The sequence below is a fragment of the Chaetodon auriga genome, chromosome 5 (assembly GCF_051107435.1).
Source record: "Chaetodon auriga isolate fChaAug3 chromosome 5, fChaAug3.hap1, whole genome shotgun sequence".
Taxonomy (NCBI): domain Eukaryota; kingdom Metazoa; phylum Chordata; class Actinopteri; order Chaetodontiformes; family Chaetodontidae; genus Chaetodon; species Chaetodon auriga.
In genome coordinates this window covers 7,258,064-7,272,922 of record NC_135078.1, presented here as the reverse complement: position 1 = coordinate 7,272,922, position 14,859 = coordinate 7,258,064, and the positions used below count along the sequence as shown (strand labels likewise).

Below are 14,859 nucleotides of genomic sequence, written 5' to 3'. Positions count from 1 at the left end.
TTTGGGGGGAGAGATTTCAATTTATTTCAGGGAAGAAAAGCGACAGAAACTGAAGCATTCATCATTTTATTCACTACTGCTGCACCATACAACACATAATCCTCACTTCAGCACACTGTGACGACAAACATGAAGCTGAGAGCGAGGTTTGCATTTACAATGGCTCTATAAATACAACAGTTTGGTTTAAAAGTCAGTCACTTGTGTAAAAATCCTGTTACATTCAGGAGGAGTTGCTGTGCAGCTCTGAATCACCTCTGCTGGCATTCTATGGCACGGAAGTAATCACAACCACAGAGTCTCTCGTGACGACAGTAGTTCAATTACAAAATAATAACAGTAATTCTCAAGACACTTAAGGAGAAAACTGAGCTTTGACCCTGCGACCAACCGAGTGAGTCCCAAAAACCAGCGGCGTGCGGGGCCATCAGGTCCGTGTTAGTTTGTCCGGGGGCATGAATCCTGCGTCTCCAAGAGTTCTGAGAGCCACCCTGCCGCTCGGGCGGATGGTGAGCCACGTGATGCTGCCGTTGTTCAAGCCCATACGTAACCAGCCCTCTGGGGGAAACTGCAGAGCCCTGAGAGAAAGATACGAACAGCTGAGAATGAGCATCTGAATCTGGGAGCTACTGTATCGTTACAGGGCACTTATTAAACAAATCATTTGATTTGTGTGTGATACTGTCCGGTGATTTGTCATTTGGAGGATATTCAATCCACGTCATATCTGACCAGATGAACTAAAATGTCCCTTTTAACCAGAGGCACAGTATTTATATTAAAGGGGAATTTTATTTTAAGGATTCCTTTCAGAGCGCAATGACACAAACGAAGCACATATTCGCTAAAAAAAAAAAAAAAAAAACCTTATGAAAAGCAATTGCCGCATCGTTTAAAACACAATGGTCAGCAAAGCAAGAAGGCCACACTCTGGCCTCGGCCGGGCCGTGAGCACCGAGCCTGCCGGCGACACAAACCTGCAGACAAAATAACGGATGACATTGGCATGACACACGATGATCTCGTAGCTGTCCTCCTTCTGCTTGGGGTCAGCCCGGTGGATGTAGCGGCGGAAGGCTGCCTCAATGCGCGCTCCGTCTTCGTGGTACTGCTGGAGGACGGTAGAGAGGTTGAAAGCCACCTTTGTCACATGAGAGGGCTCTGTTTGAACCCCTCAGTCAGTACAGAGTCAATACATGATGCTGCTGTGCACTGCGGGGAATGTTTGAAGAGTTTCATTCCAAAATGAGGCCAACTGTACGGAAAACATCATTTCTACTGAAATCAGCAGTGAATCACAGAGCAGAAAACTGCTGCTGCACTGCTCTCTGAGGGAAATATTAGTGGTTGCATTCACACTGATGAAGCAATTATGTTTTGGGGGAAGGCATTGCTGAATAAGATGTTTCCAGGGACGGTTCCTTCAATAAGCCTGTTTTCATGCAATGAAGGCAGCGAGTTACTGAGTTCTTCTTCTTTTAGGTAAAAGTTTTCCAAGATACAAACTCCACAGCCATGTATCTTTGTAGAAACAGTGTCCTGGTTACCCTGGATAAGTGGAGGACCGATTAATCAGTTGAGCGATTAATCGGTTCGACATCTGGCATTCTGATATTCTTTAATTTATATAAGTAAATGAAATTTCACTCTCTCAGAAACAAAGGGATGCTGCTACCTGCTGATAAATGCTGTTGTTAAGTGCAGTAAAACTCGAGTTTTCATTCATGATTTTTTTTTTTTTTTTAAGTAGTTTAGTGAGTTGACTACCGGTGGACATTTATGTTGTTGCTAAATGTTTTATCCAAAATAAGTGAACTGCTGAAAGAGAGCAGATCTACTTCAGCACACAGAGACAGTGCAGACAATAAAATTAGTGTTAAATAAATGTTCATTCAAGTTCAGCAACTGTGTCTCGCTTTTTACTACTATTAAATTGTATTTTATCAGATGCAAAAGCAACAATGTGATACTGGCATTGCGTATCAGGCACCTGCTCTCTAAATGTCGGCACTGGCCATTGAAAAACCCGTATCAGTCGACCACTGCTCTGGATCCACAGACGTCACCGTCAGCAGCTTTCTGTTGAAGGTAGCTGGATCCATGATTATCCACAGTAACCAGGACAGTGATTCTGGAAAGGCACACACACTGAAGCTGCTGAATACTTTTTCCAACAGGTGTGACGGAAACCAACCTGCATGGCTAGATATCACTGGGGTAACTTTTAAGTGATTAAACTGTGATAATAAGAATGATCCTGAGCTGCCAGACTCCTTTAAACGTTGGCATTTTGGAAATTTACTCCTCCTCTCAGCCATTCCTGTGGCAGTGCACTGATGTATTGGCTGATTTCTGCAGCTGTAAGCCTAAACAAGCACTTGACAGGACACCTGCACAAACATGTGAGCAGCAGAAAGTGACCTGAACAAGGATACGCAAAATACAGAAAATGGGGCCTACAGCCGCTCCAGAGGCGGAGCGGGTGTAGCTTCTCTCACCACAGCGTCAGGCTTCCAGTGAGTGACAGGTGGGACCGGCTCGATGGGTGCACCCTCTCTCAGCAGATCGCAGCTCAAGAGCTCCACTCCTGGACCCGTATGACATTTGGTGTGGGGAAAAATGTTAATATGCATTTGTATTGTTCAGCATCTCTGCACCAGCTTTAATTGGTGCTTTGCAGAATCTAGGCGGCTAAACAGAAAACAGTACCAGGATACAAACAAGATAAACAGCATATGGATCTCAACAATCGACGACTGAAAATGTATCACTGACAGCAATATGGTAATTATCTAATGAATCTTTTGCCATTTTTTTGTTTGGCTTTTTTTTTGTGGCATCTATCCACTACCTGGGAGGTGTTTGCTGATGATATGTGCAGTCTCTGTAGCCCTGGCCATGCTGGAGTGGATCAGAACATCATACTTGAGTCCCAGCGCTGCCAACCGCTTGCCTGTCAACTCGGCCTGCTCACGACCTGGAAGTGTAGACACAACGGTCATCATATCACATGGTTGTCCTAAGCATCAGTGTGTACTTGTGACTGAAATTACTTTCCAGACTGCTGTCTGATCAACTTTCCAGGAGACATAATGGGGAAATATGGACCTAAAGGAGTGAGGATCCTCTCCTTGTCACTGTTTCCACTAAGGTTGTACTGGGAGTGTCTGATGAGGAGGATGTTGCGTGTGGCTTTTGGTTTGCCGTTGTCCTGCTCAGAGCTGGGGTCTTCAGTTACAGCTTCCTTCTTCTTCCCATTGGAGAGTGCAGATGGGTCCCTCCTGAAAAGAGTTAAGACGAGGCGATCTTGAGATTAGAAGTGGCTTTGTCTCGCGTGGTTAACTTGAGGGATGGAAAATTGGGTTAACGCAACGTTTTAAGATTATGGTCAGTATGATTCTTTGAAGAACTTCCATGCGTCTCGTTTTGAAGAATCCCTGCGCCAAACTCAGATTGCAAAATTATATTTATAGCTGACTGGCCTGCCAACAACAGTCGCTCGAAGAATAAGGATCATTAACTACATCTCACAACTCTTTATGGTCCACCCTTAGATTCGGTATACAATTAAATTTATCAGGATATTAAAATTAAGTCAAATGTGCACTTTCACGAAAATCAATATAATTTCACCGTGGTGGATGGCCTATTATTAAATCCATGTCTACTTGATAGCGACTTTGCGTGGCGTTCAATTCATACAAAAGGGGAAGGAGGAAATGATGGTAGATAACTGTGCTAGCTAACGTTCAAACAATGCAACAGTCAAGAGACAGCGCGTGTAGAGACACGGACTTATCCCAGTTGGAGTCCCAGGAGTGTCCAGTCGGGGTTGGTGTGTGACTGGCAGGTGTCCATGCCGGCTGCGCAGCTTGAAGGACGGTGAACCCTGGCCACCGACTGGTCGCACTTCCACGCGGCTCACCGAAGTATCCGCGAGAGTCAGCAGCGACACCCGCTAACACCAGGACGGCAGAGCCTCCCGCGAACCCACAAATAAGTTTTAAAGTTTTCCTGTACGACATCCTGAGAGCCGCCGAAGAAGCAAACTATTGCTAGCTAATTAGCTGAGCTTAACTGATTTAGCGTTCACAAGGTGTAACGCTATCCTCCTCACAAATGAATGGCTCTCGCCATACAGCTAAATGCCGTTTGACTTGTAATTCTAGCTCCAGTAGAGAAAACGAAACAACCTGTGGTGATACAAACAACTACCGGGCGGCGGCTCTTAGCTGCAAACTAAAAATACAGTCCGCACAAGACACGGCAAGCTAATCTGTGCTTCTTCCCACAAACATTACGGTAGCCCGCCAGAGACAAAACAGATGGCTTTCGCATTTCGCATAAATGCAGACATGTACCACTTGAGGGCGCTCTAATCCCTAAATCCACCGTTGTAACCACAGTGTAGTGATCCTGACTATGTTCCACCGTCTGTTACAGACCGTAAACTCCATCATCCAACATTTTTGAGGGGCCAAATGTACAAACTTCTGACAATTTCATGCCGCGCAAATGAACATATAGTTTCAGTAATATTTCAACCCTTACAAGAGCTTCCCGCTGACCTTGCTTCTTTAAACCGTCCATTCTTACCATGTTTGTTTTAGTGCTGTTGGAAGACTGTGGTTGGAACGGGTAGTCATTTTAGCAACTTAATTATCATTAACATAGATGTGTGTCGGTAAACAGTGACGATACCGAATGTAAGAGCGGGGGCTTGACTCTTTGTAAAAACAATTATGCCTGTTTGATCCGTGGGTGAAAGCCTGTAGGCAAGCAAAGCCACTTTAAACTGCAAAATTCTGAATGAAGTTTGGTGTTGCACTGCAAATTCGAACCAGAGCTACCTGCAGTGCAGCTTCCACAATAGAACAGCTGCAGTTAGTCCTCTTAAACTTCGAGAGATTTATGATGTGAAATCTATTTCACATGCAGGCAGATTTTAAGTGTCGCCGCGATTTTGCGAGAAAAGTAGATTTTTATATTTGGAATTTCTTTGGTAAGAAATGAGTGCAGCGCGGCTTCCGAGGAAAATGCAGAGCAATGATCATTACAGGTCCGTTCATTTTCTTACAAAGACTCTCGCAGGGTTTGCACACAGGCTCCACCTTTTCAAGCGGTTCAGTGACCTCACCAGTGGGCTGGGTAGTAGGGTGGGATTTCCAGGCTTTCACAGAGTGCCGTGTATCCCTGCCTCTCTATCCTAGGATCCATGCAGCTTAAACGATAGCAAAGGCGGACTGCTGGTACCTTTCATAGCTATAGAAAGGCCTATATATACTGCACACTGGATCCTTTTTCTACATGCGTCTCCAATCGGAATAAATAATTGAGGAATGTGGAAATTACAGAATGCCCAACAGCGCCGGAAAGAGATTTAAACCCACCAAATACATCCCAGTGTCCACTGCTGCCACACTCCTTGTGGGATCGACCACTTTATTTTTCGTTTTCACGTAAGTTTGCATCGCTTCTTGTTCTCGTTCGTTGCACGCCGGGGTTTTCATCCACCGCGTTTCCCCCAGATTACACAGACAGGAGTGGATTTACAGCTCCAAGTTTGCACGGGTGGATTCAGTCACTTAGGTAGATTAAGTGGTTTATGGGAGTGTGTCTATCCCAACGGGGAATCTCGCAGCGGCTCTGCAAAGAGCAGCCTTACATGCTGCCTTCCTGTGCAGCCTCAGACAGACCATGCAGCCATTATACCTACGAGGCAAACTTCCAGTAAACCGTGCAAGTTTACCAAGCTATGATCGTGCAGGAGACCACAGTTCAGGCCGCAGATTGTCACTTTCCACTGAAGAAATGCCGCAGGCAGCAGTTGATACAATTAAAATGGTTGCACTGGCCCAGCAGTGTGTTTGATTCATGCACACTCAGCTGGGATGGTTACAGTGTCACACAACCTTGAAGTGGAGTCCTGCAGGAGTCCCAGCTTGGGTTCATTGCATCTACAGTGCTTCCACTTTTGGGGCCACCTCTGACCAATCTAACAGGTCCTTGCGCTCTCAAAAACAGATTTTATTTCAGTTTAAGGGAATTTCTATGTTCTGACAAGCAGGTGACAGTGGTTCATGCACACCAGCTACAATCAGGATAATTACGTTGTCAGGCAGCCTATCAGCCTGCATCACAATCATGCTGAGGACCCCCACGTAGGGCGCCTTTCGTCCCAGGCCGCTCCATCTGATGAATGAGGGATGCTGTAGGAAGGGAGATAACAGAGAGAGAGCGATGTCTCTGGTCTGAAGCATCATTCTCACGGGCATTCTCCTCCAGTGTTAACCCCCGGGTGAATGGATTATCAGTGAAATCAACGGCACACTCCATCTCACACCTGCGAGGAACCCCAAGAGGGTCTGAAAATCGTTATGGGAGCCTCTGACCTGGACTGAGGACAGTGGGGATAGAATCACTTTGTCTGCCAAAGCGTGATATTGCTGAATGTGAGTCACATTCAGTGAGCTTGTGTCACTGTGGTTAATGGAAACACGTCGGATGTGTAGATAATGTTACTTTATGTGCATAACATGCCATTTTTAACATAGATTTTTACTTAATATGAATCCATAGCCATTAATAGCTGCTGTGGGTCTAAGGTTGCTTCTACCGTTAAATCAATTCTTGCTTGCTGGCACAGGATTGATTGTATTGAATGTGTAAGTGGAACACTGTATGTGTTCTTGACTTGTATGAACAAGATTGGTCCCACCTGGACAAATGGAGGATGAGACAGAGAATGCTTTAGCTACAGCCTGAGTGGTTTACTGTCTCAGTCAATGGCTGAGACTGAAGGAAGCATATGGTGTTTGTGGGTTGTCTCGGTGGGTTGGATTGAAGCTTTAAAAATCCCAGCACTCCTAGGCTTTGCGGCCTGATTTCCAAGTCTTGATTGAGAATGAACGTGTTATGATTTTAAGGGTTTTATGGTCAGAACCTTTGCCGCCCGTCGGGTCTTTAAGGTAACGTTAATTCTTCTTTTACTGGGGTTCACTTCAAATCGACACATTAAGGTTCATCCCCCAGCAGATGGTTCCAGAGTGAGGATTAAGACTTTACTCCTTCATTTCCCGGTAAAGGGTCCAGAGGACTGAGTGGCATATAATGGAACCCCCCAGGGAGCAGTGAACTAGGCCATGCCTCCTCATTCTCAAACACACATCTAGTCTATTATGTTGAACCCAGGCTAGTCTTGGCTTTGGCTGGCATTCAATGATACACACTTACCATTGGAAGCCACAGAACAGTGGCATGGCCCAGTCTTAAATGTCTTAGCCAGAATAACATGTAGAAACAGTCAAAAGGTCAATGTCAGCTTTGTTTGGCAGCCACATGCAGGGGTACAAACTACTCGTCCCTCATAGACACTGATGTTCAGCAGAGTGCCAGGCGCACAAATCTGTGTTTAATTCTTAGGCTGCAGTGTGTTAAAGGTCTCAGTGTTGCCAGCAGGCCACTTGGTGTCATATGGGCAATGGAGGATGAGACCTGGGACCAGCGCTGGCTCTCTCTCTCACACACACACACACACACACACACACTGTCCATGGTGTGTTGCTGTGCTTGGCTTACTGACGCCTGACAGTTAGTGTTTCCCACAGAGATTGAATTAGAACACATTAGTACAGAATTATTTATATCTCCACAGCATGACGACGACTCGCCACAAAAATACTGATGATAAATTGCGCTTTAGTCACGGTTTAGCCATCATAATGTTGTCCCAGCCGTATCTGGCTCTGTAATGAGATTCTATTATACAGCAGCTTAGACCCCTCACTGTGTCTAAATTTGTCCCAGCTCTGTGCGGCTGCGCTGAAGATGCTTTCTTTACCTTTTAGTAATTCCTCAGAATGGCTTCATCACTGGCCTTGACCGTATGCCAAATGAACAACCTGCTCAGGAAACAGAACGGCCAGTCTGGCCATTATCATTTGTTGCTAAGCCTAATAGTCCACAGTTTCGAGCAGGCATGGATAGACGTGTGCAAACTATCAATCGATCATGTGGACAAGCCCCGTGTTCAGCAGTTTTGGCGAGTGGAGGTGAATTATGAGAGAGGTAGTCAGCGGCGGCAGTCATATCACCAGGCTGAGAGCAGAGCTGCTCATGAGAGCAGGCCTGACAGGAATCTAATCTTCAGCTTCCACATCTGTTTCCTCCTTTTCACCGTATATCCATTGAGTCGGACCTCGTTCAGATCCTACTGAACGCATTGTTTTGTCAAAGGTTCTTGTAGAGATTTCGAAAGGGTTTTCTGATTTTGGTTGAGAGTGCAGAGTTGTCAGATGTGGGAAAGGCGGGTGATGACAGTCAGCCATGATACACTGTTAACACAAGCGCTCCTGCATTTAACCTTTTGGTACATATATGTATGGCTCCCCTAAATGATTCGACGTAGAACCATCTCACAGGGTTGATTGTGTAGAATCTCTGTTTTTACTGTGCTTCATTTACACAGCAGAGGAACATCGTATGTTCTCATTCACCTGTTTTTCTAAGAAATGTGGATACAGAGAAAAGACATCTGGGGACAGGATAAAGCTGAGCCACGTTTGTGAACAAAAGATTTCCATTTGTTGAACCTCTGACTAAGAGCTCTGTAGCTAAGCAGGCCTTTCTTTACAAAACAGTTACAGGCTGTAATTTCATCAGTTGTGTTTTTACGGAGCATTAGTCAAATATCCATCGTTTCAGGGAAGAGAAATGAGGGATGCACACAACATCCACTTTCACTGCTTTTATCCACCGCTGTGGCTCATGTTAGCTGGCATTAACATAACATCATGAAGTAAAATGTCTTTTGGAAAAGCCGCCGTCTCTACATTCGCTCCTGCACAGACCATATGCCGCTCGGTCGAACCTTCTGATGAGAGTTTGTAAGGATCCTGATGGACGTGCTTATGGACTAGCATGGATGAGTCCTCTTCGCTGTATGATTTCATTTTTAACTTTCCTCCTCTGAGGTTGCAGCGCCCTCTGTCCCCGCTCTGCTGTGTGCCACACTGTGGTTTCATTGAAGGTCTAAAAGCATAACTGAACGTTTGTTCATTGATCCTGATCCGCGTCCTGCGTGCGATTATGTGCGCCGAGCTGCTGGCGTCTTTTTGTCCAGGGGTTCGGTAAACAAGCTTGTAACCATTAATGCCTCACCGCTTGGTGTTAGTGTCCATTAGAGCCCGAGTGCCTTCCTCCTGTGTGATGTTAGTGTCGTTGAGGCGCCTGGGGTTTGACTGTAGTTAAATGAATTGTTGGTTTGTGTCGTCCTGTTTATGCCGGGTGTGCGAGTCAGCTCATCTTGGCTGCCTGATCATGTGACATCAGGACTGATTTGTGTTTAGTTTGTTTATTTAAATGTGTGATTGAGGATATATTTCCAAGTTTGAGATGTCGCAAGGGCAGAGCGTTTCTCAGGAGGAGGAAATTGCCAGTTGACATGTTATTAATATGCCCGAGTAGCTCTTTCAGTGACTGTGCTCGCATCTATCAAAGCTAGAAACCAGAGAATCTGAGCTTCCCCCGTGTCATATCCTTGTGTACAGCATGCTGAGACTTTGTCACATGCTCGCACAACTTTAACCTCTTAATAAGCTTGGTGAAACGATTCCTTGATTCCCATGAGAGTGAAACATTTCAGCTTTTAAAGGCAAGCTCATCAGCATTCATCTTCAGAATTCACTGAAATATTACTGTTTCATCCTCACACACTGTCACAGCGCTAGGTTTTAGCCCTTCAGCTGAGGTGGATAAGGAGCTCTGCTGTCCTCATGTCACGCAGGGGATAAAACTTTGATTATCTGGACCAGGAGTAGCTGATAGATGTACAAGATCACCAGGGCCAACGCATTCCCTTTGCCTATTGATAAAATCCATGTGGCGCGATCTGCTGGTTTGTGCAGATAACCGCTTTATTTTTTTTCCACTGCGGATAAAACCAGCAGCAGGTCGGTGCAGCGAGGCTAGCTTTGTCAGATTAGATAGCGATGTAATTTCCTCTGTAGGTCCTCATCCATCAGCACCTTGGAGTGAGGGCCTGCAGATTGACAGTTGCAGCGCAGGGATGTGTCACTTGTGCTTTCAGAAAGCACTTAAGTTGACAGGCAGTAATACATGGAGAAGGGGTTTCATTTCGCTTTGAGTTAGTGCAGAGGAGGAGGCCACTGCTATACACTGACCTTTGTATTTTTAGTCTGTGTGCTGCTTTATGGTCACTTTTCATTCTTATAGTGGTTTTTGGTTTACCACGAGGCACGTTTCCAACCTCTAAGATCATTACACATTGCGGACCGGTCCCCTGCTCCTGCTGCTTCATGGACTTTAAGGATAATTCCAGTTTATTTCAACCTGTCGTATTTCCCAGAAAAGTGGCTACTGTGGCTCTTGTTAACTTTGCACTCTCCGCCTCTGTTGTCGAGATTCAGGGAAACAAGAACTCATGCAAAACATCGTATATCAGGGCAAGCTGCGAGCCTCCTACGGTTTCCAAATAAACCAGATTTTACATGAATTATTCCAAACACTCTCTGAATGTGACCGAAAGCAAGCAGACAGAAGCCGCCTGAAACAACCATTATGGTTAACTGCATACAGAGCTAAAGCTGCATGGTGTGGCCATCACCATGCAGCTTTAGCTCTGGTCTGAGACGCTCCATCAGCACTGTGTTGTTGCCATTTCTAATATAGAACAATAATCCTCAGAAAGGAAAATATATATGCATAAACCACTGGTAGAGAATCGACCTGAGTGGGACTCAGGAGCCTCAGGGGTCCTTAAGAGAAGTCCCGAAATGAGAAAGATTTCAGTTTGTTAGAATTCATTTGAGCATGTTAGCATGCTGTATCTTCACAGATTCCTGTTGTCATCACAGGGTTCACTCTCCTGGCATTGACTTTACAGAGTTACACAATTCACTGCATAATCAACACCAAACGTCTCTCTACATATTTGTCCACAGTGTTTTATCAGACTGGGTTCTGATGCGTGCCTGTTTGTATGTCCACAACACGAAGGATGGTTGTTGGCCATGCGAGTGGCGTGGCTCTACGGATGGCAATTTTGGTCTGTCAGTTCTCCGGTCAACCACTTTGGTCCAGACTGAAATATCTCAACTATTGGATGGGTTGCCATGAAAGCTTGTCCAGACATTCATGGTTCCTGCTGCACTACTGTGCCTAATTACAGCCTTATAGAGCCAGTAGACTAGACTTGCTGTAGACTCGTCTTGTTTTTAGTCTTCAGGGGTGGATGTAATTGTCAAATGTTTAAAGCATCCTTATGTGCAGCTTTCACATTTAAAAGATAAGTCACGTGCACGCTTCTGTGGTAGGATTAAATAAAAACCAGTTTCTCTGTAGGGTGTCACTCACACTCATCACATCTGTAGGCAAAACAAAAAGCTGTTTTAGAATGATCATCTAGTAAATGTCAGTGGGAGTGACACTGAGTGGCAGTGACTTTGATCTGTTGTGTCATTATTGAGCATCACAGTGAAAATGCAAACAGAGATAATCTTGGATGGATTCTGTTGATGTTTTGAAAATGTCTGATATGAACAGGCCTCAGTTCAAACCGTGGAGACGGCAGGAGGAGTCGTGGTGTCACTCCAGCGGGAGCTCGACGTGTCTGAATCTGGACTCCCCCGTATTTTTAGCTGCCGACTGTTTGACAGTCTTGTTTGTCATGTGATCAAAAGTGAGTTTCAGACAAATGTCTTGATCTAATAATGATCTAGGAGAGTGTGGTTCCTAAGGGACCTCTGAATGGGACTGTTCTGGCTCCGAGAAAAATCATTACCAAGCAGCTAATACATCCAAGACAGAGACACACACACACACACAACACACACACACACACAAACCAGCCCTGTCGGCCACGGCGGGAACGGCCATATATCTGTCGAGCCAAGGTATGCCCAGCTGCTGTGTGTACTCAGAGTAAAGCTCTAGGGTAGTGGTTCTCATCGGGGGTTCAGCAGAGGTCCTTTGAAGACTCTGAGGGGGACATCAGAAAAAGTATTTTGTTTGTCTGTCATTGTTATCTCAATGATAGAATTACCTCTGTGGTCACTTTATGCAGGACGTCGCCTCTCCTGCTCTCAGCCAAAGTCAGGCCCAACCTGCAGGATAGTCAGTGGCCAGTGCACAAAGGAACTCACACTGAAGATGAAAGTAACCCTGAACTGCCACTTTGTCCTCCCTCCATCAAGGTTCAAGTAGGCCTGAGCAGCGGGCCTCTGGCAGAGCTTTCTTACGGCCAGAGCAGTCTGTCTCCATCGGTATTGATCAGTGAAAGAGGCCCAGAGAATAAAAGGCCAGGTCTTCTAATCTCATCCCATCCCAGCCGTGCTGTCACCACTTGACAACTAGGTTAAGATAATGCTGACAGATCCTCTTCCCTGGCTCTGTACCGTGCATCCGTGAGCAGGGCGACTGCCTACTGTACCTGACACACAAACGCAAACTGGTGCCAACTTTACATTACATCAAGCTTTGGGTCAAGGCAAGCTTTCCTGATTTGGTTCAGTCACCTGCTCTACAAGCTCCTTCTTAGACTTCCTCAGACTTTGTACATTTTTACAATTATGTAATTAGAATCCCAAAATGCAAAGTGCAGTTACTGAAACAAATTCATTGCATAATTCTTCACACTAAATACAGTGTGCTTCCTGTTTTGTGGAAGGATTTAAACGGTTGTAACAGAGTGCTAAGTTGCAGTAAAAAGCCATTTGCATAAGGCCATATGTTTTTAACAGGGTGAGCTCATTGTTTGCAGATTAGCATGATTCTTCATAAATGAATAAAAGCGTAAACACAATAAGGTGGAACAGCAGGTGATTAAGAATCCAAGTTGTGCATCATGTTCTTAGCATGATTTTCAAGCACATGTTGAGCTTTAATAGAAATCACTGCTTTCTAAAATTAGCCCGTCCTCTTTCTGCCAAGCTCTGCACTTGTGTTTGGTTTTTTTTTGCTTGTGCACTCTTTTGCTATATGCGGGAATCAGGCAAATGTAATATGCCTTGAAGAACAGGAAGGAAACGTCTCATATTTGTCCGAACGTGTCATCTGTATTCTGGATCAATAGAGTTCGCTTTCTTTCCCGCTGCAGCTTGTGACTGCGCTCCTTTCTCTATGTCTATTTAAAGGCGTTTTGGTTTCTCTGAAGCAGTGACTTTCTGGAGCTCTGGCGCTTGCCAAAAAAGTAAATTGTGCCTTGTGATGCCATAGTTGAGCTAAATGGATCCATGTGGATTCAGTGCACAGCAGTGTGTGGGCGAAAAGTGCGGGAAAGTGCAGCGAGGTGCTCTCCGAGTTTGCTGTACTCCGCCAGCCGAATAAGCCGAGGCTGCCTGCAAAGTCTCCTCTTGGGGAACATGTGGGATTAATTTAGACCTCCAGCCTCTCCCTCCATGGGTGTCTCCACCCTGTTTCCCCTCATGTTGTTTTGCCAGAGGGAGACCATGACTGGTAATAAGTAGAAACAGAGCTCTGTGTCTTAACACCCTCAGCTGGAGTGGCTTTCTGAGAGATCAAGGAGCCTGTAGCAAGCTGGGGCTCCCAGTGTTTACAAGAGCGAAGCAGTGTCCGTCTCTGGGCGCAGAGGAAGACGGGCAGATAGACTCTGTGATTATAAGGGCAGGTCTTCCGCATCTTTGCCAGCTCTTCAAGTAAGTGGTTGTAGAAGTCTGTGCAGATGAGTGGGCACAGCAAACAAAACCACTACCCATTCATCTGTGCAGCAGAGTTCAACCACTGCAGACCAAATGCTTTTAGACTTAAAGACACTATGTATAGAATTTTGATGTTATTATAGAATCTTTGAGGTTATTCTTATGGCCGTAGTTTTAGTAGGAAAATGTCACATTTGAACACATTTAGTGTGTTGAGGTCAGCTGAGATGGCTTCTTGATACAAACACTGGAGGAGCCAAAAGTCCTGAACTGTTAAATTCATGGTGGCTTTAAAGTGGCTATTAATGATATTTCTATACTAACAACGTATCAAATGCAATGTGAAAACAGTGTGTGGACATTGTGAAAGGAGTCACTGGTATTGATGAATCAACAGAGAATTACATGAGTCTGCAGCTCCCCTCTGCCTCCGACTCTATTGTTTTGGTTCACCAACTGTCTTCATAGCATTGTTTTTCTTTTTACCAAAGCTCTAAAAACCCACTCCATGCCAACTACAGACAGGTATTTCTCTCAGGTGTTGGTAGAGACCCAAAACAGAGCTAACAGGAAAAAGGATTTTGGCCAGAAACATGTCTCCAAATGAAAGCTACTGTTGCTGGAGGTGTAAACAAGGAACTATGTACGAAAAAGCTCGCTATAATGCCAGCATTGTATTTACAGCTTGGTAAATATGAAATTGTTGTCATATGTCTATGATGTACTCGTGTCAGGTGACATTCTATAAATACAAATGGTTGCTCTCATCTTTGAAGCATGGATCCATGGGGCTCTAGCCAGGCTTGCCTCTGTTAGACATTCGCCCAGTCCCTTTGTAGTTCACTGTAGAGGCAACCTTTATACTGTCGTGTCTGTCACATGCTATTATTTCACACCTCTCTGGACAGTTTATGAATAGGCATCAGTTTTGTATTAATATTTATTAGTGTGTGACCTGCCAGATGTCATGTACTTATAGATAGAAATGTCCTTCTTTGTTCATATACAAACGTGTGCAGGCCTCAGCACCAGCCTCTGAAACATCGCAGTTGGGCATTTTGCTGTGACATTCAGGGAATTGTGTTTTTTCATTGCTTTATCTGCTCAGAAGCTGTTTTCTCTCCAAAGGACAGACAAAACCTGAATGCATTTGGTGATTCAGCGCGTTGTGCATTAGCTGCTG

At 45.0% G+C, this 14,859-nt stretch overlaps 2 protein-coding genes across 5 annotated transcripts in view; one reads left to right on the top strand and one right to left on the bottom strand.

The window, feature by feature from the left end:
- Positions 1–50: 50 nt before the first annotated feature.
- Positions 51–4,299, bottom strand: pgam5 (PGAM family member 5, serine/threonine protein phosphatase, mitochondrial). 4 transcript variants are annotated; one of them, XM_076731762.1, is made up of 6 exons: positions 3,796–4,299; positions 3,109–3,281; positions 2,852–2,977; positions 2,499–2,587; positions 978–1,111; positions 51–578 (listed from the first exon to the last, which is right to left on the bottom strand). In XM_076731762.1, the coding sequence occupies exons 1-6, from the start codon at positions 4,023–4,025 to the stop codon at positions 428–430; spliced, it is 903 nt and encodes a 300-aa protein (XP_076587877.1). In that variant the 5' UTR covers positions 4,026–4,299; the 3' UTR covers positions 51–427. The 4 variants fall into 4 exon arrangements, with proteins under 4 accessions (XP_076587877.1, XP_076587878.1, XP_076587875.1 ...); XM_076731763.1 differs by having other exon boundaries at positions 978–1,108; XM_076731760.1 differs by having other exon boundaries at positions 2,499–2,594; positions 2,853–2,977.
- An 876-nt stretch (positions 4,300–5,175) lies between these two features.
- Positions 5,176–14,859, top strand: part of zdhhc8b (zDHHC palmitoyltransferase 8b) — a 60,884-nt gene continuing 51,200 nt past the window's right edge. The window contains exon 1 of the mRNA XM_076730519.1: positions 5,176–5,459. Within this exon, the coding sequence (XP_076586634.1) occupies positions 5,356–5,459 (104 nt within the window). The 5' untranslated portion in view covers positions 5,176–5,355. The remainder of the gene's footprint in view (positions 5,460–14,859) is intronic.

Bases quoted from the DNA above. Each gene is read 5' to 3' on its own strand.
- pgam5 (XM_076731760.1), bottom strand. From the start codon at position 4,025: ATGTCGTACAGGAAAACTTTAAAACTTATTTGTGGGTTCGCGGGAGGC. The intron at 3,282-3,795 runs GTCCGTGTCTCT...AACTCTTTTCAG, and splicing joins TGGGACTCCAACTGGGATAA to GAGGGACCCATCTGCACTCT. The intron at 579-977 runs GTTTGTGTCGCC...TCTTTCTCTCAG, and splicing joins ATCCGTTATTTTGTCTGCAG to GGCTCTGCAGTTTCCCCCAG.